This window comes from Melanerpes formicivorus, unplaced genomic scaffold (genome assembly GCF_026170545.1).
Source record: "Melanerpes formicivorus ecotype bairdi unplaced genomic scaffold, bMelFor1.0.p_v2 SCAF_69, whole genome shotgun sequence".
In the NCBI taxonomy this organism is placed as follows: Eukaryota; Metazoa; Chordata; class Aves; order Piciformes; family Picidae; genus Melanerpes; species Melanerpes formicivorus.
The window spans coordinates 439,144-464,874 of NW_027142421.1; the positions used below are offsets into that span (position 1 = coordinate 439,144).

Below are 25,731 nucleotides of genomic sequence, written 5' to 3' on the forward strand. Positions count from 1 at the left end.
GAGACTGTAGTGAGGAATCTTCTGAGTAAGAGATGAGAGCATAAAAAAAATGTCCTCCAGTAGCATTAGGAGGTTTAGATTGGATATGAGAAGAAAATTCTCCCCTGGAAGGGTTCTCAAACACTGTAAGTGGCTCCCCAGGGAGTTGGTTGAATCCCCATCCCTGAAAATGTTTAAAAAATGCATATATGTGGTGCTGAGTGACATGGTTTGGTAGAGTTAGACAATGGTTGGACTTGAGACTCTTAAAGGTCTTTTACAACTGAAAGGATTCTATGGTTCTCTGAACAGTTATTCCTTGAAATATTTACCAGACTAACTGTCAGGGCATCTTTAATATACATTGAATTCTATTTATACATAAAAGACTAAAGGCATTGGGCTATTCCTTGGTAATCTATAATAAAGAGTGGAATCAAACTCTAGATGTCTGAATGTATGCATTTCATAAATGTCTAGGAAATTAAGTACCTACACGCTTTATTCATTCTAAAAATAGCTTATTGTGCTGAATCTCATTTTACTTAAGACAGTTACCAAGGGGGTTTGGTCCAGAAAATTAATGTAATTATCATAAGAAACATTTATGGTTTTATTTTATTATGTTTAGGAAAAAAATAATCAATTATATGCATCAAAATCAATAATTTATGATTAGAATGAAGGCAGGAAATATGGATATATTTGCTCACTATAGGGGAAAAAAGAAGAGTATATCAGGATTCTCACTCATTTGTGTGTGAACTATTTGTGAGTGATTTGCCCTGACCTATCAGAGGAACAAAGAAGCCCAGCTACATTTCATGGAATAATAATGTGCTCAAGTTCTGAACTTCACCTGAGGGCCTTCCAGGGACTAACTGAAATTAACCTGCTAAGCAAGCTCAACAGAGACATTATTGTGAAACCTGTGTTTTTCTCACAAAACTCATACAGAGAAATCAGATTCTTTAATATCACTTACACAACTTTTTACAAAAAAAATCAAACTGCTCAAATTTAAAGTATTTTCCAAGAATTCAGGAAGCTCTTTTGACTGGCAGTTCTCACTGAGTTCTGGATCATCTGGACATCCATCTTTCAGGCTTTCAGGCATAACTGCACCTACGCAAAACCAGATCTCCTTGCACTTTCTGAAGCAAGAAACTACCCATGACTGTGGAGAATCTCTGCAAGAAATTCAGAATTAGGTGAGGAACTCATGGTAAGAGGACAAGTGAACATGTGCACCATTTCCCATCAGCTCAGTAAAAAATTAGTAAAATTTACATAGGCACCAGTCAACAACCTGCATGGTAGAATCCTATCCACAACCACCTCCTTCAAACTGGAGATCTCAAAGGCCATGTTTTAGGAATACCATGGCTTTGTCATCAGGATGCTGCTGGGGAATGAGATGAGCACAGCCCATGGTCTTCTTTGTAATGGGTTCTCAAGGAATTTGCATCATGCTTGCACCTTGCTCCTCAAGTGAAAATCACTTGGCCCCATCCTGACTGGTGGGTGCCTCTATTCTTTGTTGGCTTAGTTTTGACCAGTTCAAGCAATCTTGAAACTGGTATGAGAAAGGAAAGAAGTAAACATGCTGTCTCTTGTTTCCTCACCTGCAGATATTGAAGAGATGAAATTATGTTAAAATATTACAGTAAAAGAGGTCTGTTTCTGAGGCGAAGCAAGCATTTTTTGCAGCTCTTTTTTTCTCCTTAGGGAGAAGAGTATCTACCAAAGAAAAGGATGCTGTTGGTTGGGTTGTGTCTGATCCAGAAAAGGAAGGGGTGGTCAGCCCTAAATTCCTCAATCTCAGGGGAGTGTTTGATGTCTCCCACCACAGCCGCAGAGCTAGCCATACTGGTGCCCTCTTCATTGACTTCCATGCATGCCTCATGGATGGCCTCAGATACCTTCAGGCTCTCTGCTGAAGAGATGCCAGACAGATTGGCCAAAGGGCTGAACAGGTCAGTCATACCCAAGGCCGTTAAGACAGATGTGAGGTTATATTTTCTTTCAAACTTCATGCGTGGGAGGTACACTTTCACTCTCCTCTTTTCCATCACATTAGGACTGGTCCACTCCATAAGTTTTTCAAAGCTGATTTTGTTCTCAATCTGGAAAGAGAGGCAGAGAATGAAATTCCTGCAAATACTTCTTTCTACCTTGCATTTTAAACAAGGCTACAATTAAAAAAGACAAAGAACCCAAACAGAATGTTTCCTGAAGTGCATCCTATCAACATACTTCTTGTAATTTAGTACTTGCCTCTGCAGTACTGCCTGTGTCACTGTCTTATTCAGTTCATCCCCCACCTGACACATCCCCTTCTGTCTCATGGGGCACAATCCAACAGTTTTACAGCCTAGAAAATTAGTCAGCTAGTGAAAGAGATCCCAAGAATAATCCATGAATATTTGTTTACAGTTGACACTACCTAAGAAATGCAAACTCTTCTACATCTTTAACAAACCTACTTCATAATGTAATTCCAACAAACTGTTGAAGAAAAATGGGTTATATAGTGCAGGCTGCATCACTTTTTCCCTTTCTTGAGTACAAACAGGTAATTTTATAACACCTTGATAACGTTGTAAATGATTGACACTGGAGCTATCTTTTTTTTTGCTACTAAGCCAGTTAACATTATGGATTTTGTTTCTCTCTTGCATCTGTCCACATTTCCTCTTTGGTGTTAGCATGCTGTTAACTCAGTTGTTTAGCTTCATTTTCCTCCAAGATTAAGACAAAAGTTTCATTTAATTTTACACAGTCAGTACATCATGGATTCTTTACTCATTGCAGACTGGCCCCACTCTTTTTTTTCTAACAAAACAACAAAGCAAACATTTTTTTTTAGTAGTTTTAATGCATCTGAAAAAAGAAATTACTCAAGTTAGAGCAGTTAAACAGTTATGATGTTTTCTTTCATTCTCTCATTTTCTGTCTTTCTATGTTCATGGATTCTTTCTGCTGTTGATGTTCATCCCATTACACACAAGTCTCTCCTGCTATCCTTGTTTGATGCATAATTTCCAAATATCTTTCATGCATTTTGTTTCCATCTCTTCATTTAAGACTTTCTGATGTCTTAAATGATGAAGTGTTATTGACCAGTTAGTACATCTTGATTGGTTTCACCATCACAGTATCACAGTATCACAAAGGTTGGAAGAGACCTCGAGGATCATCGAGTCCAACCTGTCACCACAGACCTCATGATTAGACCAAGTGCCACATCCAGTCCCCTCTTGAACACCTCCAGGGATGGTGACTCCACCACCTCCCTGGGCAGCCCGTTCCAATGACGAATGACTCGCTTGGTGAAGAACTTTCTCTTCACCTCGAGTCTAAACCTCCCCTGGCACAGCTTGAGACTGTGTCCCCTTGTTCTGGTGCTGGTTGCCTGGGAGAAAAGACCAACCCCTTCCTGGCTACAACCACCTTTCAGGTAGTTGTAGAGAGCAATGAGGTCACCCCTGAGCCTCCTCTTCTCCAGGCTAAACAATCCCATGTTAAAATGAAGAATATTTTACCAAGAACATACTTTACCTAACTTTGGTTTTCATTCCATGATGACATAATCAGAACAATTTTGAAAGCAGCCCATTTATGATGTTTAATGAGGATTTTGTTTAAAAAACATATCATTAGGGATTCCTGCAAAGAATTCTCATCAGTTTTAGCAATATTTCCTCATCAGTTTATATGGTGGATGGTGAAACTACCTCTTGGTGAAAGAAAAATAAATTTGCCCATACTTACATTCTATTCTGCAGGTTGCAGAAACACCAGGCTCCTTCAGCTTTATTAGACAAAATCAAGGGCTCTCCTAAGGGACCAATCTATGCCTAAGTACCTGGTAACAGCTGGAGGCTTTTGTGCTCCACAGCTGTGTAGCACAGCCATGATCATAAGTTGGAAAGGACCTTGGAAGGTCATCTTGTTCAAACTCCCTGCAGTCAGCTGGGACATCCAACTAGATTGGGTTGCTCAGGGCCCCATCAAGTCTGACTTTGAATGTCTCCAGGGATGGGGCCTCCATCAGGTCTCAAGGCAACCTGGTACAGTATTTCACCACCTTCTTTGTAAAAAATTTCCTCCTTATGTCTTAACCTAAATCTACACTGCTCTAGTTTAAAACCATTGCCCCTCATGCTATTACTACAAGCCCTTCTAAACAGTCCCTACCCACCCTTCCTGCAGGTCCCCTTCAGATATTGAAATGCTGCTGTAAGGTCTCCCCAGACCCTTCTCTTCTCCAGGCTGAGCAGCTCTAACTCTGTCAGCCTGTCTTTGTAGGAGAGGTGTTCTAGCCCTCTGATCATATTTGAGGCCTTCCTTTGGACCCATTCCAGAAGGTCCATGTCCTTCTTGTGTTGGGGGCCCTAGAGCTGGACACAGTAGTTCAGACGAGGTCTCACAAGAGCAGAGCAGAATCACCTCCCTCAGCCTCCTGGACACACTTCTTTTAATGCAGCCCAGGATACAGTTTGCCTTCTGTGCTGCAAGTGTGTGTTGTTGGCTCATGCCTAGCTTCTCATCCACCAGTATCCCCAAGTCCTCTTCTACAGGGCTGCTCTCAATCTCATCTTCCCCCAGCCTCTATTAGTATTGAGGACTGCCCTGACCCAAGTGCAAGAACTTGCACTTTGCCTCATTGAACTTCATTATGTGGGTACCTGGGATGTAAATGCACAGCAAAAGGTATGATGGTAGCTAAGACTCACTGAAGAGGTAACTCTTCTACTTCCCCTGACAAGGTCATACCTGCTCCAGGCCAGAGATGTCATCAGGCAACAGGATCAACATGCTCAAGTCTCCACCTGCATATGGAAGCTCCAAGATCTTAATTTTCTCCTCAGCAACCACTGACAGTCTGAACGTACTGTTTTGACACATCATTTGCACAGGTTTGCTTTCTTGCTGCACAAATGGAAGCACAAGATAAAGTAACTGGGCAGAAATTCTTTCTCTAAGCAGGCAAACGCACAAGCCCTTCAAAAGGAACAGGACTCAATCTTCAAGCATGTTGCCTTTGAAGAAGAGTGTGTCTCTGTTTTCCCCTCTTGCCTGCTGGTGTGCTCTGGTCAGACACAACTCTTGCAAACCTAAAAGCGAGGGGCCCAGCTAAAACACCCATCCAAAGACTGCAGCATGTTGTACATGTTACACCCAGACTGGTGGCTGTGCAAGCCAACATCCTGGTTAGAAGCTGCATCTGTGCCCCCCTACCTTTCTCACTCTGAAAGGAAATTCCCGAGTGTCTTCTTCTTTAAATGCTGTCTTCCATATCCCTTTGAAGTAGATGGCATTCACAAGGACTAGTGCAGTACTGGAATCAACAGAGCCAGGTTCAAGGAAGTCTCGAATCTGTCCTTTTAAGGAAGAAGCAGGGCAGAGAATGTTAAGTCTCACTGTAGTATTGGAGAGGGCAATTGATATGCTGCTGCTTGGCTTGACTTCTTTTTCTGCAATGGTCTGAGTGTGGAATTCAGGTTCATGAGGATGATTTAAGACAAAATGACTGGCACTTGGCCAGACATTTCTGCAAGAGAACAAGTAAGTTCAAGAGAGGTATGCATTCCAGGGAAAAGACTAATATATAGACAAAAGAGCAGGCAAAGGAAGAAGTAATATAGATTCTCTGTTTCTCATCGTTCTTTCCTACAATTTACTCCTTTTTCCTCCCACCTTAGCACAATAAAAGTACACAAGCTCTTGAATCATTCCTTTTGCACCATCAGCCTAGTGCATGCATTACTCTTCTCCTTGGAAGCCCACTTACACTTTCCAGAACTTGCTCAAATACATTTGTGAGAAGGAAGTATATCTCAAAATGTTCTTTGACCTTACCATTTGTCTGATTTCTCACCCAGGAATTAATGAGTTGCCTGGCTTGATTTGATGCTGTTTTGAAGTTGACCGTTTCCAGACCTGCTCTGTACAGTTTCTTCATGCATTTTAAATAGATCTGTGAAGACAACAATTCTAGCCACCAAATTAGTAGTATTTTCAAAAGAGGGTGAAGGTGAAATAAAATATGGCTACAAGGTTTTTAATAACAAGAACACAGTTGGGCAGCTGTCATTGCTTACTTCCTGGAGTAACCTGCTAAAACTGCCCAGAAAAAAAAATCATTTGATCCATGACATTTTCAGATCTGACATTATTATTGCTTCACCAGTTAAGAGCATATATTACAAATGTTTAAATATTTTAGTGAAGAAAGTCTGATCCAAACCCACTGTTTCAAGCTCATTTCAGAGTGTTTTGTTACCATTATGTCCCCTCCTTTTTCTTTAAAGTTATGCTTGCCTATTTTTAAAGATAAGTTTCTTTGATTTGGAATATTTGTATTTTTGTTCTGAAAATGTGAAAGATTTGGACACTTTCAAAAGTTGTGTTTGAGGTAAGTTATTGAAATGAATAAAATCTGGTGTGGTCAAGTTACACCCTGGAGAAAGAAACAAAAAACTTCTTGAAATGAAAATACTTTGGAGGGGATGAAGCAGCAGGGAGGGGGGAATTTAATTACCAAATACTTTTCTTTATTACTCCATTAATTGTCTAATAAAGCTATCTTTTTCCCTGACATTGCTTTCCATTCAGGCTATTGTCAAGGTTGTGGCAAAGGGAAGAGCTGTGGAAGTCCACAATGGTGTAAACCTCTTGGATAAACAGATCTGGCCAGTCTTCCTGGATTACAGGTTTATATAGGGTTTAACAAGAAATCACTCTAATGCACAACTCACCGGTAGGATTGAATATGTCTTTTCAGTATAGAGTCTCTTGGCGATGTGGAGTGAATAGTTGGCTTTCGGTTCAGCAATATCAGAGAGAAGTTCTTTAAACAGTATGTGGATATTCACAGACCTGCCACACTGAGTTGTTGATAAGAACATAAAAAGGTATACCTGTAAGCTTATTTTACTAGGAACAGAATTATTTGTAAGGTGCAAATAACAGGGGAAAATGCACAGCATTTGGACATGTGCAAGTGAATGTACTACAGTCTAAAAGATCTGTGGAGGGATGTTCAATATCAGCAACTAATGATGTACAATTAATTCATAGCATATAATGATGCTCATTTTAGCTGATGAGAAAATCTCAGTGACAAACCTGAAATTATATACCTTAGGAGTAAGGCAACAACAACAACAACAAAAATCCCACACATGTGCCCCTGATTGCAATTGGCAAGTTGTCATACTTGCATTTTAAGGGCAGCCTTCTGCTGAAGCTGAAGATGGAAGAGTATTAGATGACAAGGGACTCAGAAAATGTCTCATAATATAGTGAAAAGATTGATCAACTGTCCAATGCTCCAAAAACAGTGTCCCAAGAGACACAGACTAAGAGCATATAAGAAAAATGCACCATGTAATGAAGATCTTTTAAATTTAGGGCATTGGTAAAGATTTGGGATGGTGCCAAACCTGCTTGAAGCACTGTCAGAAAAGTCTGTTCTCAGGAGAAAAATACAAAAGTTAAATAAATATACCTTAGATTTCTGACCCTTGGTCAGAAAAGTTTCTCCCAGTCCTGCAATTTTGCTGAAGTGGAGAACCTGCAATTGGAAGTAGCAACAGATGAAATTAAATGCTCAAAGTTCGCTGAGAGTCACTGATGTTTGTCTTGAAACTAAGCTTGGACCAAGCAGGTCTGAGCAACAGAGGATTTTCATGTTAGTTTTAAATAATTTTTTTTACTGCATGTGCCACATTGAAAAATTCTGACTATGATGCTTAGCTTAGATCTCCTCTTTTCTAGTTAATGGTATTCCACCTATAAACCAGCTACTACTTTACTCTATTTTTAACTGTGATTCCTCTTTTCTCAATGTTTTGCATATTACAAGGAAGGAATCGACTGAGTCTATGAGATAATATAAGCTGAAGCAAGGGACCTCTCTTAATTATCCTTCAAGACTGCTCTCTTTCTTAATGGAAATCAAAGGCCATTCTTCCACTTTATGAGGTAAAGCAGCTGTAAGTGAAACTCTGATCTAAATACAAACCTGGTTTGGAATGCAGGTTTGAGACAAGTGCCAAATGTGACTATGTGACTTTCTACCCTCAGCTGGAGAAAGTCCCAAAGGTGTAAAGGGGTTGTTCTGAATGGGATCAAAAGGAGTTTGTCCATTTATGTAACTTACCTTCTCCATCTGATACTCAGTGTTGCCTCTTGCTCCCAGATAAACTATGGCCAAGGCTGCAATGATGCTCAGAGGGGAATAGAAGAAGTTGTCACTGGCATGATGGACTTTCAGCCCTTTGAATACATCAAAAGAAAATTCTGCATTTGCTGCACTGATGGACCCCATTGTCAAATTAGTGTTGGCTGAAAAAAACAGAAACAAGACTGTGTAGCAGTGATATGTAGCACTTGTTTAAAGAAGCCCAGCTTAGTTCATTGGCATTTTTGTGATATGAACCAATGAATGACACAAACCCCATAAATTCTGTGATCATGAGAAATATTGTAATCATGTCCCATTTATCTCTGAATGCATGTTTGTTTTCTTTCAGTAAGATGATAGCTCATCAACAAGTTAGTATCCTGCACTTGTCTTTTACGAAATAGATAGTTTCATCATGCTTCAATATGATAAATATAACACAATGGATGAATTTCCCTATTGTCATTCAGAGGACTGTGAATGAGGCAATGCAAACTTTGTATTTAATTTCTTCTTTGGCTGCTCTGCTTCTTTAAATCAAATGTAATCAACTCACTATACTCTCAGTGTACTTCTTACCGTTACTTAGTACAATCAGCCACAAATTAGGTTTCTTTCCTGTAGTTTATGGAATAACAGGAGTAAGTTGCTCTTTAAACCCAGCCAGCTGCTTGAATGCTGAACTATAGATTTAGGGGAGTTCTTGCCTGTAGCTCCATTTGAGACATTTAATTTGGGCTGATGCTTTTTTGTTGAGAATAAGCACAAACATAAATATCATAAACAAAGGTTTTGGCAGTACAGCTTGAAACAGCACAGAGCTGCATTCATTCAGTCAGGTGCAAGTCTTATACACAAAAATGATTGTGACATATTAAGGATATTAACTGAAACCTGAAGCCATTCTCTCTTTGAACATGAGAGAGGGAAAGCTGCACACTGGTCCTGCATCTCTAAAACAGTTTAAGTTGGAGGAGTAGCAGCAGATGTGGTTAATTATGTGATCTGGGGGGCATCTGACACTAATGATTGTGGAATCACATTCTGTAAATCATCATACTGTGCCTCACCTGTGTTCTCCAGAGAGTGAGACTGAGAGAAATGCCTTTATTTCCAAAATTATTATTATAACTATAAAAGAATTATTTTAATATGACACCAAATTTTCAATAAAAAACAGGCATCTCTACTCAAAACTATGGTGAACAAACATATTTTGCACAGCTAAAAATATTTGACAGAGTGTGATATATTGATGAAGCAAGATTAAACATATATGCTGTCTTTTTACATCTCTGTCTTAAAGTAATAGCATTTTTTCCCCCATCTTAAAGAATACAAATTAGAAATTATATTTTACTTAGAGAAATACTTACCTCATAAACTTCAAAGAGGCAGGTAATAATCCAGCTTGCCAGCTGAACTTAAAAGATTCTCTGAGCTCTTGGTGATATATACTGCACCACTGGCAACACTCCCACTGTTAGCCTTCAAGGAGTCGTCTTTTGAGTCACTGCCTTTCATCATGACCTTTTGATTCATTACACTCTGAAACACTGAATAGACCAGTGTTAGACTGGTACTCTACATGCAGCAAGTCAACTGTTATTCATTGAATTAAAATCTAAGTTAAAAATGGAATTATTTGCACTAACTTACAAGGCTCTACCAAAGCAATTGAAGTTCAAGCAGTTCTTTTGAATTATGCCAAGTCATATAAGGTAACTAGAGTAACATGGAAAATAAATGCAAAAAGGGAGGAAAACCAGTGTTACAAATAGTGACAGATAATGCATTTTTAATAAACCTAGATGTAACATCAGATCAAGTGATTCTCACAGTCAAGTGAAGCTAAAGATCCCAAAATATTACAGGAAAATGAGGCCTTGTCATAGTGGAGTGACTGGGGAATGAGCAAACAGTTCCCACATTAGTGAGCATCCATGGATATAGCTGAAGAAGGAGTGTCATATTAGGGAGTGTAAGACTGCAAAAAAAAGTGCATCAGCCCCTGAAAACCTATTTGTTTCTCTTTTCACCTCTGAAACACTTTTAAGTACAGAAAGCAGTGCAGCACAGTACTCTAAACAAGCATGAAGGGAAAACTAGATACTGCACTAACTGCTGAAGGTCTGCAGTAACACACTGTTGCAACAGCTCACTACAGCATCTGTGCAGTGGAACAGAGGGAAATTGCTCTGATGTGGCCAAGATAGTGCAATTCCAAGCAGAGCCAAGTGCAGGATTGTCTTTTTATTCACGGGGGTTTGAAATGGAATTTTATCCATATAAGAACAAACCCAAAACTTTATCTTTCAAGGCCATTGTTTTGGCCTGCAAAAATGCAGAAGTATGTTCCTGGCGTCCAAGGACTGGTGCAATCTGTAATATTCTCTACTTGTTACAAGCATGGCCACATTTATTTGTGTACCTAGGTAAGAGCAAAGTTTTTTACCTGTTGTTAAACTTTAGGGTCTAGAGCATATATGTGGAGGAGGGGAGAAGGGCTCTAAGGATAAAGCACATTTTGTTAAAACTTCGTTTTGACAAAAGCAGTCAGAGCAGCAGTGTTGAGATGAATTAGAGATCTGAGGGTGGGCATGGCAGAGGAAGAGATTTGATGAATAGTCAGGAATGGCATATTTGTGGGGCTTTAAGTCAGACCCAAGAGTATTCAGATATTCAGAAATGGATTTTAACCAGCCAGTAGGATTCAAAGAATGATTAAGGGTCAGCTTTTATTTTTTTTTCTCTGCAGGTCATGGCAACAAGGCCCATGGTACATGCACAGGCCATTCTCATAGATCTTCCCTATCTACCTTTTTACTATGGCAGGTGAATGAAGATCTGCAGGAACATTCATGGTCTGTTAGACAAGCATAATGCACAATATCAAATATAATTCCGTTGTAAAAAAGCTATTACTCTTTATTGAACAATGAAGTTGATGAGCAGTCAAGAAACAAATCTAGCACCTCTGAAGACCATGGGGTGGATAATGGAAATCCCAAGTTTGTACATATTAAGTCACAGGGAAAGGGAGCTACACTCTTTAATGGCATTTTTTGTTTTGCTGAAACGTGGGTATGCACATGTAAAGCCTGACAACTGGAGTGCCTTTCACTTGCCCAACTCAGAACAAACTTTTCGCCTGAGGATGTTATAGCAGTGATGAGAATGAAAAATTCTAAAGATAGTACCTTTTTCAGTGTTCCTTATTCTGTTAACTGAGTTGACAAAGCTTTTATTTTATCCTATCAAACCATTACTGCTCAAAGGCACAGGTCTTGTGAGCTGTAGTATGTCTTCTCTTATTCTCCCATTTTCACATATTCACATGAGAATTCCAACTACTGGTTAGCAGCTGCTCAAGCATGCCTTTGGGGGATCCATGAAGACCTTTCCTAAGCACCCACATGCTTTTGTATGCTCTGGTTTAATGTGTTTGCAGATTACACTGAACTGGGTAGGAGTGTTGACCTGCTCAAAGCTAGGAAGGCTCTGCAGAGGTATCTGGACAGGCTGGACTGATGGGTCAAGGTCCGTTGCATGAGCTTCAACAAGGCCAAGTGACAGATCCTGCACATGAGTCACAACAACCCCATGAAATACTACAGGCTTGGGTAGAGTGGCTGGAAAGCTGCCCAGCAGGTAAGAACCTAGGGATGCTAGTTGACAACCAGCTGGAACATGAGCCAGCAGTGTGCCCAGGTGGCCAAGAAAGCCAAAAGCATCCTGGTCTGTATCAGGAATGGTGTGGGCAGGAGTAGGAGGGAAGTGATTGTCCCCCTGTATTCAGCACTGGTATACAGCTCAAATACCAGCTTTGTGTTGGGCCTCCCTCTATGAGAAGACCATTGAGATGATGGAGCAAGTCCATAGAAGGACAACAAAGCTGATGAAGGGTCTAGAGTACCAGTCTTATGAGGAGCAGCTGAGGAAGCTGAGTAAGCTGAGGAGACACCTTATCACTCTCTGCAACTCCAGCAAGGACCTTGGCGTGAGGTGGGTGTTGGTCTCGAGAGAAAACGGCCTCAAGTTGCACCAGGGACGGTTTACATTGCTTCATTCCTCATGTCTTCACTTAGGCTAGGCTGGAATGGGCTGCCCAGTGAACTGCTGAAGTCGCCATTCAAAAACACATAGACGTGGCACTTTGGGACATGGTTTAATGACCACGGTGGTGGTGCGTTGACAGTCGGACTTGATGATCTCAGAGGTAATTTCTAAACTTAACTATTCTACGATTCTGTTCTTTTCCTAAGTTCACAGCTCTGGGCTGCGTTCTGCAGGGCCTTGAGGCGCAGCCAGGAGGGGGCGGCCGGGTCTTACAGACGCCCCCCAGGCGGCAGGAGCTTCCCTCAGTGTGAAAGTCGTTCTCTTCACCGCATCTGAGCTGCGATCAGCCGCGGGAAGGCGCCGCGGCCGCGCTGGCCGAGCCGGCCCCAGGCCCATGCCCGGCCGCCGCGGTTCCTGCAGCGGCGAGCGGCGCACAGAGAAAACGTCACAGCGAGACGGAACTTCGGCGGCGGCTGAGGAAGGGCCGGGCCGGGCCGGCGCTTGTCGCTGGGAGTCATGAGCGGGGGTGGCCCCGCGCTCCCCGGCCGCAGCGGAGCAGCCCCGCTGCCCAGCGAGAGGAATCGGGAAGCGCTGGCGGTCAGTTCCCCCATTCAGCCCATCATAAAGGGTGAGAAGCCGGATCGGCCCAGCTCGCTACAAGATCTGTGTGACAGCCGCAGTGGGAACGCGGGGACGGGACGCACACTGAGCCGCTGAGGAACTGCGGGCCGTGAGGGGGGCTGCTGGCCTTGCCCGGGCTGCGGGCCTGGGGATCAAGCGCGTCCCTTGAGCGGGACATGAGCGTGACTGCGGAGTCCATTCCCGTTCCATCAGCCGCTCCCCAGCCCTCTGCAGATCCATGAAGTGTTCAGAGAGATGAACAGAGAGATGGCCACCTGGGAGGCTTAACTGGCTTCCACCGCTTAGAGTTTGAAACGGTGTGGCTTTGTTTTGGAAAGCTGAGGCTGCCACCGAGTCCTTGCCACTGGTGCTAAGTGCCCTGAGGAGCACGTTTCGTCCTGGTTAATCTGTGCATAGGAGGCTTTAAACCTGGACGTGTTTTAACCCATGCTTTATTTAATGCAGCCGTGTTATTCCCTAGACTTGAAGTAATCATTTTACATAAATATCTAAGGGGTGAGGTCAAGATCGTGGGGCCAGATTCTTTTCAGTGGTGCCCAGCGACAGAATAAAGTCACAAACTGGAACGCGGGAGGTTCCATCTGAGCAGCAGGAAAAACATTCCTATGAGGCTCCCAGAGCACTGGAGCAGGCTGCCCAGAGAGATTGTGGATCCTTCTCTGGAGAGATTCCAAACCCTGGGCAACCTGATTTGGGCGGCACTGCTTTAGCAGGAGGGTTGGACTAGATGATCTGCAGAGTTCCCTTCAAACTCCCAGAATTCTGTCACTTTATAGTTCTTCACATTTTTTGAGTGAGTTGGGATTCCGGGTGTGGATGTGGATACAGTAGAGAGGAGGAACCACTGGGTACCTCAAACAGATGAGGCAGGAGAAAAAGTGGAACTCTCCCTTTGGACAGGCAGTGCTAGTTCTGTACCAATTTAAAGTGCTTATTGCAACTACAGCATGCATTACTTGAAATAGTGAAACTAGAAATTACTTGCAGAGTGCTTTTAAATTTAATGTAATTGGGGTGTGCTACCATGTGTTGTGTAGCCTAGTATGGAGTGTGACAGAAAAACTAAATATCTGACTTTCATTAATCTTCTAGATGTTGGGGAAATCTATTCAAGACTGCTGGATCACAGACCAGTAATTCAGGGAGAAATACGTTACTTTGTTAAAGAATTTGAAGTAAGTATTTGTATCTTACTGGGTGCTGTAATCTTCAGAGTCTGAGACTGGGAACAGTTTCAAAATCTTTTTAGAGATTATAATATGTATACATTTTTTTTCAGTAAGACTTGACATGTATTTCTTGCCCAAAATAAGGGTTGGGCCACTTGACAAGTGACAGATCATCTCTATGAACTCCTCTCCCTTCCCAAAGGGAAGAAAAAGGGACTGAGGGAGAAAGAGTGATGGATGGGCAAGAAAACTAAACCAGCTACAATAGAAATAATTGCAATGACATGAAACAGATACAAAGAGATACAAGCCAACATCCACCCCAACCCCAATGGCAGCAACTGTCACTGGCACCGCTGATGCTGGGGGCAGGCATTGGGAAAGTCCCAGACTGGACTCAGTGGCAGACAGGAACCAGATTCAGGAGCTAGAATCTGGAACTAGAATCAGGAACACATGAATCAGGATGAAAGGCAGAATGGACAGAGTCCTCCTTGGACACCAGCCATTGAAGAAGAGGCTTGACCCTGGTGATCCCTCAAGCTTTATCCTGCAGATGAAGTTCATAGGCTGTAATCCCTTGTAGTTTACAGTCACCTGTCCTGTCAACTCCTCCCTGCTCCCACCTCTGCCTTCCTGCACCCCCAAATGTTGCACAAGGTGTAGCAGTGCCCTTGGTCACAAGAGCAAGTCTAAGCAAGAGGTTTCTGGACCCCAGCCTTTGTCACTAGCTCAAACCATCAGTGCTATCACTGCTAGAAGCAGTCTGGGAAGACATGCTGTGAACTTCAGAAAGTGCTGTCACTGAGAAGTCAAATCACTGAAGAGAATTAGTTATCTTCTAGCCCAAACCAGGAACAGTATCTCTCTAGTAAAGAATGCAGTATGTAAGTGTTTTAGTTTAAAAAGTTTTGAAAGGAACACAAATACTTTTCCTGCAAAAGGCTGGTAGGAATATTGAGATAGGAGAATGATTGCTATAATTTTGCCTGAAAGAAAGTAATCTTACTGGAAGAGAGGAGCAACACCTCAGGCAAAGTAAGAGATCATTAAAGAGGGAAGGAATGTTGTCTGATAAACTGCTAATGAGGCTAATGTAGTGATGGTGTAGAAGTGTTCATGTACAACTTCTCTTGTAAAATGGAAAAAGATTTCCTCAAGAACAGTTTAGAAAAGTGGAATCTTGCATCACCAAAAGGCTCTTTCTGGGTAGATTTTCATTCTTGGAAGCTTAAAATTAGTTCTGAAAACACAACTGTACCTCCAACTTCCACAGTGTGCAGGACTGATTTTAAAGTGGCATTAAGTTGTCTTCCCCCCTCCCCAGATTGTAGTGAAGGCTTCAAGCAGGTGTAATTTACCTCTCTATTGGTGTAGCAAAATATGTTTGTGAAGTCAACTCTGATCTGCTGTAGCTTGAGAGTAAAAAGGAATGATTCCTTTGCCTGCTCTAAATAAGATCTAGGATTCAATAAATAGCTTTACCTATAGGAAACCATCTTGGTTTGGATTGTTAGCCACCCCATTTCTTGCAATTCTTCTGGCAGGACAAACGTGGCCTCCGAGAACTGCGAGTCCTAGATAATCTCAAGAACACCATCTTCGAAACGAATGAGCACGTCCTCCCGAAGTGTGAGCAGGTGATGCAGGGCGCTTTGACTGAAACGCTCAAGAGATGTAAGCCTGTTACTTCTTATTTCCCTCGTTGCATCCTTTTTGGGGGAGGAATTTAAATAGTTTGGGCTAAAAAATAGGATTTGTGGGAAAATTACCATCCTTGGATGGATTTTCTACCAGTTTTGTGCTTTGTTCTGGTTTCTGTCAAATTTTAGAGGAAAAACTACAGGGACTTATCATAGTATCATAGTATCATTCAGGGTTGGAAGGGACCACAAGGATCATCTAGTTCCAACCCCCCTGCCATGGGCAGCGACACCCCACACTAGATCAGGCTGGCCAGAGCCTCATCCAGCCTGCTCTTAAACACCCCCAGGGACGGGGCCTCGACCACCTCCCTGGACAACCCATTCCAGGGTTTCACCACTCATGGTGAAGAACCTCCTCCTCACATCCAGCCTGAATCTCCCCACCTCCAGCTTCATTCCATTCCCCCTAGTCCTATCACTACCTGAGATCCTGACAAGTCCTTCCCCAGGCTTCCTGTAGGCCCCCTTCAGATCCTGGAAGGCCACAATGAGGTCACCTCGCAGCCTTCTCTTCTGCAGACTGAACAGCCCCAACTCCTTCAGTCTGTCCTCATAGGAGAGGTGCTCCAGCCCTCTGCTCATCCTTGTGGCCCTTCTCTGGACACCTTCCAGCACCTCCACATCCCTCTTGTAATAGGGGCTCCAGAACTGGACACAGTACTTATTTATGTTTATTGTCTGCCCAACACAGCTCCTGCTGAGGATAAATTAAAGGTTTTTTGGTGATGTAAGTGCAAGCTGTTTCAGCTTAGATGCTAAAAACAGGAAAATGCTCCACGTTGACTAAAGCCACGGACAAAATTTCAGTTTCCTAAACTTCAGTTTCTTAGTTTTCCCACAGCAAAGCCTAATATTTCCCCTTGTGATTTAAAACAGAACTTGCTGCTGTATAGCTATGAAACACGCTATTGTTGTTGTTGTTATTATCTTTAGACACTAATAGGTCTGTTTCAATTCATGCCCACTGCCCCTTGTTATGGAATCACAGAATGGAAAGGGTTTGAATGGACCTCTGAACACCATCTAGTCCAACCCCCGCCTGCTAAAGCACTGCCACCCAGAACAGTTTGCTCAGGGTTTGGAATCTCTCCAGAGAAGGAGACTCCACAGCCTCTGTTGGCAGCCTGTTGTCCAGCACTCCGGCACTCCCAGGAAAGAAGTTTTCCCTTGTATTTGGATGGAACCTCTTGTGTTTCTGGTTCATGGCCATTGCCATTTGTTCTTGCACTTGTCCATGAAGTCCTCCTCCCAAGGAGAGTAGAGGAGAACATGACCCCCACACCTTTTGACCATTGTGCCCAGATGATTGCAGTCATTGCTGACATTACTGAGGTCTCCTCTGCGGCACCAATGGTGCTTATGTGACAGGGATAAGAGCTGGGACCTCATCAGCCTCTTTACAACATCCAAATGTGAGCAACTGGCAAGTGACAAACCTCCCTATGTGACAAAACATATTGATGAGAGGGGAGCCTCCATACTCTCTGCCTTAGGGAGCCTGCTACCACTATCAGTCTTCTGATAGTCCTGGGTGGCTCAGGCTCAGCCATCAGATGCTCCATGTTGCTCACCTCCTCATCAGCTGCTAGGGCTGTTCTGTAGCTGGAAGTCTTGAGGGTGTCTCCTGGTATAGAAGTCACCAGCATTAAGATGATGGTAAATAAGTAAGGTGTCTTTCAATACTAGGATGTGTTAGTAGGAGAATTGACTGCTTTGGAGAAATGAGTTTATCTAATTCTACATTCATTGTGTTATATAAGTTAGAAAAGAAAAAATATATAAGAATGCAGTGTTTGTTTCCATTGAGAAGCTCTCTTAGGCTTAGTCTCATGTGAGAAGAGGCTGTCTCCAGCATAAAGATATTCTCCATGTAGATCATTAAACTATATACATGAGGGGGAAAAAATAAGGAAGAAAATGCCAAACAAAATCTAGACCTTGCTCACCTGTTTCTAGTTGCTGGCTCAAGAGGCTTTTTGGGGTCTCCTGAGGTGCTAAGTTGTGCACTCCAGCTCATCAGCAGCACTACAGACTGGGCACAGGAGGACTCAGTTGTCTTTTGCATTTTGGCTTCTAGAAGGCACAAGGCTTGAACTTGGTGACACGTGAACATACAGGTGTCTCTTGAAAGTGTGTTCTGCAAGTACTGACAAACCTTTCTTGTGAAGATATAAGTGATACACTGGAGCATAGTCCTTGGCTTGCAGAAGCCTCACATCTTTTAAATCCCTTAAAGGCAAGTGACTTTGGACAGCAGCTGATCTCCTGCAATTTGTTCTTTCAGTGCAAGCTGCCAATAATATGATCCAGAGAGTCCAAGAGAAGGAGCATGAAGCAAGGAAGGTAAAGGATGGATGGATGGATGGATGGATGGATGGATGGATGGATGGATGGATGTGTGGATTTTTATAATGTGATCTAAGCAGGAGTCATGTGCTTCTACAACAAGTTTGTCTGCCTTCAGGATAGCAAAACTTCTATGTTTTAAGAAGATTTTTCTATATTTTATATAGAATAGTAGAATCACAGAATGCTTTATGTTGGAAGGGACCTTTAAAGGTCACCTACTCCAACCCTCTCTGCAGTCAGCAGGAATATCTTCAACTAGAGCAGGTTGCTCAGAGCCCCAGAACCTGACCTGGAATGTTTACAGGGATGGGGTATCTACCATGTCTCTGACCAGCCTGGGCCAGTGTCTCACCATCCTCAGTGTGAAAAATTTTTTCCTTCTGTGTAGTCTAAGTCTATCTCTTTTTTTTTTTTAATATAAAACCATCACCTGTTGCCCTGTCACAACAAGCCCTGCTAAAAAATCTGTCCCAGTCTTTCTTATAGGCCCCTTTCAGTACTGAAAGGTCATAGTAAGGACTCTGCAGGCTTCTCTTTTCCAGACTGAACAATGCCAACTCTCTCAGCCTGTCCTCACAGCAGAGGGGTTCCACCTCTATTATTGTTGTGGCCTCCTCTGGCTTTGTTTTAATAGGTCCATGTCTCTCCTGTGCTGAGAACTCCACAGCTGGACCAAACAATGCAGGTAGGGTGTCAGCAGAGCAGAGAGGCAGAATCCCCTCCCTCGACCTGCTGCCTACACTGCTGGTGATGGAACCCAGGAGGTGGTTGGCTTCTGGGCGAGTGCACATTGTTGACTCGCGTCCAGCTTTTCATCCACCAGTACACCCAAGTCCTTCTCCATGCCATTATCACCCAGCCTGGGCTGATACTGAGGTTGTCGTGACCCAGGTACAGGACCTTGCACTTGGCCTTTTTAAACCTCATGAGGTTCACATGGTCCCATTTCTCAATTTTGTTCAGGTCCTCCTGTATGGATCCTATCTCCCATGCATGTAAACTACACCATGCAGCGTGGTGTCATCTGCAGACACGCTGAGGGTGCATTCATCAATGACTCTGTTATTGATGAAGATACTAAAATGTCCTGGGTGCAGTACGGACCCCTGAGGGACACCACTTGTCATCAGTTTCCAGCTGGACATCAACCCATAAATACATACTCACAGTAAAACTTTTGGAGGGATTTCTGCACTTAGAAATCAAAGCAGCATGTATCTTCTCAACTACAAAGGTAATTCATAGAATCAGAGAAATGTTTCAGTTGCAAAAGACCTTTAAGATCCTAAAGTCCAGCCATTATCTGTCTCTACCAAGTCTGAGGCTAAACCATGTCCCTCACATCTCTGCATCTTTTAAACACCTCCAGGGATGGGGATTCAACCACCTCCCTGGAAAGCCTGTGCCAGTGTTTGAGAAGCCTTTCAGTGAAGAAGCTTCTTCTAATGTCCAATCTAAACCTCCCTTGGTGTAACTTGAGGCCATTTCCTCTTGTCCTATCACTTCTTATTCAAGCAAAGAGACTAATCCACACTCCAGCCACCTTTCAGGGAGTTGTAGAGAGTGAGATGGTCTCATTTTCTCCAGAATAAACAACCCCAGTTCCCTCAGCAACTCCTCATAACACCAGTTCTCTGGACCCTTCACTGGCTTTGTTGCCCTTGTCTGGACCCACTCCAGGCCCTCAATGTTCCTCTTGTAGTGAGAACTTTAAAACTGAACACAGTACTCAAGGTGTGAGTGCTGAGCTCTAGCTCTTTGTGCAGTCTCCTAATATATGGAAAGTATTAAATGTTGGGGGTTTTGTTTGGTGGTTTGGTTTTTCTTTTCCCCTTTGCTTTATTTTCCTTCCTGGCTCAGACTATAATACTTATCACATACAGGGAAAGCTTAATTATAGGAAACAAATTATTTTCTGTGGAACAAAAAACACCTCCTAACCTACCAGAATGGAAATGTAAATCTAATGTAAATCTTTCCTAGTTAGCTGAGAACACTGACCATATTTATATATATTTTATATATATATATGGCTGGTTGAAAAGGAAGTGCATTTTTCACTTGTGGATGGGTTATTTAATGAAGGACTGTATTATAGGAACATGTGAATCATTGGATTCTTTCAGCTGGCTACACTTTGCTTGTTTGAAATACATGGGCTTGGAGTCTGACATCTGGCAAATTGTGGAAGAAATTAGTTTCGTGTTTTCTCATTTGCCCTTTGTGATTTTGTTCCTCTGTTGTCTTTTTACTTGCCAAATGTTCTTCATAATGATTTCGTTCAGAACTGCCGAGGATGTTTCTTAGGTATCCATCAGGCAAAACAGGCTGTACATTGAGTTGTGTAAGCTGATAGTCATGTTTTTCTTTCCTTTTTGTAATCAGTGAAGATGGGCAGTGCAGTTGCAGCTGAATACTGCTACTGTGTGAAGAGCACACTGCTGAGCCCTGACATTTCACTTGTGCCTAAACCTAGTGTAGATAGTGGTAGACAGGTTAAGTAGGAAATTCTTACAGTCCTGCTGCTGTTTGTCTGAAATAAAAAAACATCCAAAATGAATACTCCACACAAATAGTAACTCTACTTTTAAAAAAGATTAGCTGTATCACAGAATCCCAGCATGGTGGGGGTTGGAAAGGGCCCCTGGAGATCTTCTATTCCAAATGCCCCTGGAGATCATCTATTCCAAATGTCCTGCTAAAGTAGGGTCACCCAGACCAGGTTTCCCAGAATGACAACATCCAGGCAGGTTTGGAATCTTTCCAGAGAAGGAGACTTCACAACCTCTTCTAGGCAGCCTGCTCCAGGACTCTGGCACTTCCAAAGTAACCAAGCTTTTCCTTATGTTCAGGTGGGTTCCAGTTTGTGTTTGTTGCCCCATGTCCCATTACTGGACACCACTAAAAAGAATCCATCCTCATGACCTCCACCTTTAGATACTGATCAGGATTAATAGGATACTCTCAGTCTGCTCTTCTCCAGGCTAAACAGCCCCAAGTCTATCAGTCTCTTCTCATCAGAGAGATGCTCAGTCTCTCAGTGTCCTTGTAGCCTCTGCTGGACTCTCTCCAATAGTTTGCTGTCTCTTGATCAAGGGATCCCAGAACTGGATAAAGTACTCCAGATGTGGCCTGACTAGGGCAGAACAGAGAGGGAGGAGAAGACTGTCAACGTGCTGGCCACACTCTTCATAACGCATCATTGGTCTTCGTGGCCACAAATGCAAACTGCTGCCCCATGATGAACTTTCTAGTCCAGCAGCACTCCCAGGTCCTAACCTGTACTGGTGAATGTATGCTTCCATTTGTTTATATGCAGTGGAGGAGTACTAACAGCTGTTGAGGATTTGTAGCATTTCTTTAAGCTTCTATACTATGACATTTTTTCTTGGAACTTGTCCTGGTTTGAGGCCAGGCAGATCCTCTCTTGCCCCTGGAAGGGGCAAAAGAATGACACTCACACAAATGGATTGCAGAAGTGATGGAAAGTTTAAATGGGAAAAAAGCAATTAGTGCATTACAGAAAACTACAAGCATAGTGACAAAAGAAACCCAAAGCGTACAGAGTCCCTTACAGCATGCCCAAAAGCCTCCCAACACTTCCCTTCTCCCCACCTGAGGGTATACCCAAAACCCCCAGAGCTCTTTCTTCCCCTCACTATTGCTAGGCTGGTCTCAGCTGGCCAGGTCCGCAACTGCCCCTCCCCTTTCTCTTCCTGGCATTAGGCCTAGCTAGGCCTAAGAGGCCTTGAGATACTCCCCCCACCTTTACCCGATAGGGAGCATCTCCCCTGAGAGTAGAGAGGGAAGAAAGAGGAAGAGAAAGGCTTTGCAGATACATTCATAGGGTGCAGGACATTATGGGTATGAAATACGCTGTTTCCTGTGTCCACCTGCTGGGCTGGACCCTCAGGACACCAGAGGCGTAGCCTGTGTGGCAGCACCAGGAAGCACCCAGCCTAAACTGCCACAAAACTTTACCGATGTGAATGGTGACAGATAAGAGTTGTCATGTGAGGAGAAATACTTTTTCTTTGCTTTTCTTTCTGAAATCAGATGTTCTGAAAAAATAATGGGATTTTGGTAGTATCTGGATTCAGGTGATTAGTGTTAGCAGCTCTCAGTGAAATTAACCCAATTTCCACCAAATAGAAGGAATTTGAATATTATTTATTAATTGTGTTTCTCTCAACCACTGATAGCAGCCAAGTAACAGACGGGAAATGGTGTTAGCCTTACGTACAATTAGAGTGGGAAGTAATTAGCCTTCCCATTCAGATCAGCATTGAAGTTGAAGCTGTGGATTACTTTATGTATACAGGAGGAACTAGAGAAGACTTCAAGAAATTTGCTATACCTCTTTCTGAGATACATTCTGCTTTTTTTTTCAGCTTCATGAGGAGAAGCTGCTGGCTCGTGAGGAGAAGCGTGTAGGCCACTGGGAGGAATTCATGAGAGAGCAACAAAACAAACAAGCAGAGGTAGATCAAGAGCACAGAAAAGCCATGGAGCATCTCAAAGAGCAGTATTCTGAGATGGAGAAGGAGCTGGCCAAATATGTTTCTTTTTAAGACTTTTCTTTTTTTATATAATGATGCGGAATTTGTACCAACACTTAGTTGCTTCCGACGTAGATTGAGATTGTTTTGGAAAGCTGAAGCCTAAGAAAAATGGAGGATTTCCTCTGCAGGTTTGGTACTGGAGGAAAAGGTTTGCAGACTTTCAACTTCAAGTGCCTATCAATGCTTGTTTTGTTCAGGGCAGGCAGAACACCAGTATTTCTTTGCTTGTGGAAAGGTGGAACTGGAAATGACATTGTGTGAGTACATCAGCTCAGGGAGTTGCAAACTGGAGTTCTTTCGACCTGCAGGGAGGATTGTACCATTTGGGAAAGCAGAGACTAATGTTACATTAATTATCTTAGGGTGCAGCCACATCCCTTTCCCAAAAAGTATGTGTAACAGGTTCCAGCCATAGCTGGAATTTACTGGGAACAGTGTAAATCTCATTCATAGATTTCAGGAAATCTAACTTGTTTTCCAGAATGTTTTACTCTGAAGCTTTAGTAATGAAATATCTCAGCAGAGGTTTAAATCCAGTTGTAATTCTAACTTTTGGGTTGTACATTCAGTTTTGAGTTGAGATTTGAATGAGTTTTCTTAACACAAAAACAGCTGAGTGAGCTTGAACAACTCTTTTCTCTCCCTCTGAACGTCTCAGGCCTCTCTTTCTAAGCTTTACTGTTCTAAGCAAAGCCAAAACAAGCTCAAAATCAATCAGGAGAAGCATATCAGTCTTTGTATTAGCTTTGAGGCTAGTACAGTATTTACCTTAACTGTTTGACGTGCCATTCATTCACTTAGGGTAAGCTTGTCAGAACTTCATAAACTAATAAGGAAAGATTTTTGTTTCTTTATCACCAGAACAAATGAGCAGATTAGTGGTAAAATGCCTGTAAAAATAACCTGTTTTCTTACTGTTACAGGGTATGTGAAATTCCTGTGTTGCTTTCTTTTATTTAAAGCTTGCAGTTAACAGTGGTAGAAAGGAAGAAGTTCATCAGCTCGTTAACCAAGCAAAGTGAAACACAGCGCGCTAATGAAATTTGCTGCAAGCTAACTGTTAGCACAGGAAATCTCTTTCCATAATTTAGCTGCTGTCCAATGTGGAATGGAAACAGGTGAAAATAAACAGAATTTACCCTAAACCTGTGCTATGACGGTAATACGCCAACAGTGGCTGCTTGTGTAAGTTCAGAGCTTGGCATCAAGGCTCTGTTCCTGACAGCATGTTGATAGTGTGGTTAAAGGTAGTGGAGGGGAGATGGAATAAGTATTTGAGATTTTTTTTGCAATAGCACTGAATTCCTGCCAAGCTGCTTTGCCTGCTACTGTAGATTCAGCAGCCTCATCAATCATCAGTGTGTATCTGGACTGGAAAGAGGACTTGCCAGCACTGGGACACACTGGAATGCTGTTAATTCTCTTTTCTGAATGGAAAAGTACATTCATGTCACAAAAGCACCCCACACATGAAAAACAAGGCAGCCTGTTTTAGAACAACTTCTATTTGAATAGAAAGTGACTTTTCTAATATTTTTCAGCATATGCACCTGTGATAAATGTTGCAATGAAGCTTAGAGTTTGATTTAGAAAGAAAAAGATGGGGTTTGCCTGTCTTTAGAATTGGGTGTGGACTAGTTTTAATCATTTTGAGCTGAGACTGCAAATGGCTTCTCCCTTACCAGATGTATAAGTGCTCAAAGCCCAAATACCTTTCTAAGAAAAAATGCATTTAACTGCATACTGAATTCATTTTTATTTTTGCACTGATGTTTTTTATTGAGACTATCTAATAAACTGTGCAATGGAGCTGTAGACTTTAGGATCTTGTCACATGGGTGGCTCTTAAGTGATGATACGAGTGTTGCAAGTTGGATATTCACTGGAGAATAAAGCAGTATTGACAAACTCTTCTGGTATGTGTGCTTCTGATTCTTTGAAATGCTTCTGACACTGAAAATCTGTTCCTTGGTGTCCTGGTCTGACCTCGAACAGAACTAGTTCTGTACAGTGACTTGACTTTGCAACTCTGTTTCTTCTCAGTGACAGCACTTTCTGAAGTTCACAGCATATTTTCACAGACAGTGGCCGCTTCTAGCAGTGTGTCATGGGCTAAGCTGATTCTGCTGCTGATACTCAATATGATGATGCTGCTGTCATGCCAGCTGTAACAAAGAATGGGGCTTGAAGTTCAGATTGTTAACCCAGGACAGTCCATATTTGGTGCCTGTCATGTGACTCAAAAAGCAGCTGTCTTAACTAAGTCCATTTTGGCAGGAGATGAAAGGGTTGAGATAATGAGAAGTGAGATAACAAGAGGATTCAATTAAGGCTTGGGGTTTGTTATGAGAGTTTTATATGCAGGGTTTTTTTTCCTGTGTTCATTATGTGGATGTATTTGCTTTCCAGGGGTGGCTGGAGCCAACATGCCAGGGTCCTGTATGTGCTCACTGTGGTGCTGAGTGTCACTTTAGGGGAATGGCTTAGAGCTATGTTGTTGCTGTGTTGGTTACTAGTGGGACAGGTTTTGTCCAGAGCAATACAGGTCTTTCACAAGAATTCCACCTTGAGGTCTGAGCCAAGGCTAGATGATTCTGAGGGACTGTATCTGGACACAACAGTTCTCCACAGTGAGATTTTCCTTGTAAGATTCAGATTCTTGTTAGTCTCCAGAAATAGGAAACTGAGTATTTTAAGAGTTGGGTTTCTGCTGTTGATGTTTGAATTGTTTAGCTTTATACTTGCAACACTGACTTAGTAGTTCTGTGCTGTTTCTTACACTGAATCTATAGGTTTAGCTGTTCTTTTTTGATGGCATGTAATCACTGTTAGTCTGTTCTCATGAATATGTAGCAAGAAACTCCTATCTTCTTTGGAATTGCTGCTGCTGTATTCAGGAGGAATTCAAGAAATATTTAAGGATTTGTTTTTAACTGCTTTGTTTAACAGTGAACCCATGTGTGGTTCTCCTTGGTTTATGTCTAAGACCTATCACATTTTATTTATTTAGCTAGGGAAGGAGGGAGAAAGCTGATTGAGCTGAATGACAGAGCACAGAGGGTTGTGATCAA

The 25,731-nt window shown here is 42.4% G+C and overlaps 2 protein-coding genes across 2 annotated transcripts; one reads left to right on the forward strand and one right to left on the reverse strand.

The window, feature by feature from the left end:
- Nucleotides 1–670: 670 nt before the first annotated feature.
- LOC137453603 (ovalbumin-related protein X-like) lies at nt 671–12,641 on the reverse strand. Its single transcript, XM_068162973.1, has 9 exons — nt 11,374–12,641; nt 9,550–9,729; nt 8,150–8,334; nt 7,496–7,561; nt 6,744–6,872; nt 5,845–5,962; nt 5,224–5,366; nt 4,759–4,914; nt 671–2,105 (listed from the first exon to the last, which is right to left on the reverse strand). The coding sequence occupies exons 3-9, from the start codon at nt 8,315–8,317 to the stop codon at nt 1,704–1,706; spliced, it is 1,182 nt and encodes a 393-aa protein (XP_068019074.1). The 5' UTR covers nt 8,318–8,334; nt 9,550–9,729; nt 11,374–12,641; the 3' UTR covers nt 671–1,703.
- A 55-nt stretch (nt 12,642–12,696) lies between these two features.
- Nucleotides 12,697–24,569, forward strand: BLOC1S5 (biogenesis of lysosomal organelles complex 1 subunit 5). The gene is made up of 5 exons (XM_068162976.1): nt 12,697–12,860; nt 13,967–14,049; nt 15,591–15,720; nt 18,034–18,092; nt 22,490–24,569. Exons 1-5 carry the CDS (start codon nt 12,749–12,751, stop codon nt 22,667–22,669), a joined length of 564 nt encoding a protein of 187 aa, XP_068019077.1. The 5' UTR covers nt 12,697–12,748; the 3' UTR covers nt 22,670–24,569.
- The last annotated feature ends 1,162 nt before the right edge of the window (nt 24,570–25,731 follow it).

Bases quoted from the DNA above. Each gene is read 5' to 3' on its own strand.
- LOC137453603 (XM_068162973.1), bottom strand. From the start codon at position 8,317: ATGGGGTCCATCAGTGCAGCAAATGCAGAATTTTCTTTTGATGTATTC. The intron at 5,963-6,743 runs GTGAGTTGTGCA...TTGTCTTCACAG, and splicing joins AGACATATTCAATCCTACCG to ATCTATTTAAAATGCATGAA. The intron at 2,106-4,758 runs GTATGACCTTGT...CTCTCTTTCCAG, and splicing joins ACATCTCTGGCCTGGAGCAG to ATTGAGAACAAAATCAGCTT.
- BLOC1S5 (XM_068162976.1), top strand. From the start codon at position 12,749: ATGAGCGGGGGTGGCCCCGCGCTCCCCGGCCGCAGCGGAGCAGCCCCG. The intron at 12,861-13,966 runs GTGAGAAGCCGG...TTAATCTTCTAG, and splicing joins CATTCAGCCCATCATAAAGG to ATGTTGGGGAAATCTATTCA. The intron at 14,050-15,590 runs GTAAGTATTTGT...TTCTTCTGGCAG, and splicing joins ACTTTGTTAAAGAATTTGAA to GACAAACGTGGCCTCCGAGA.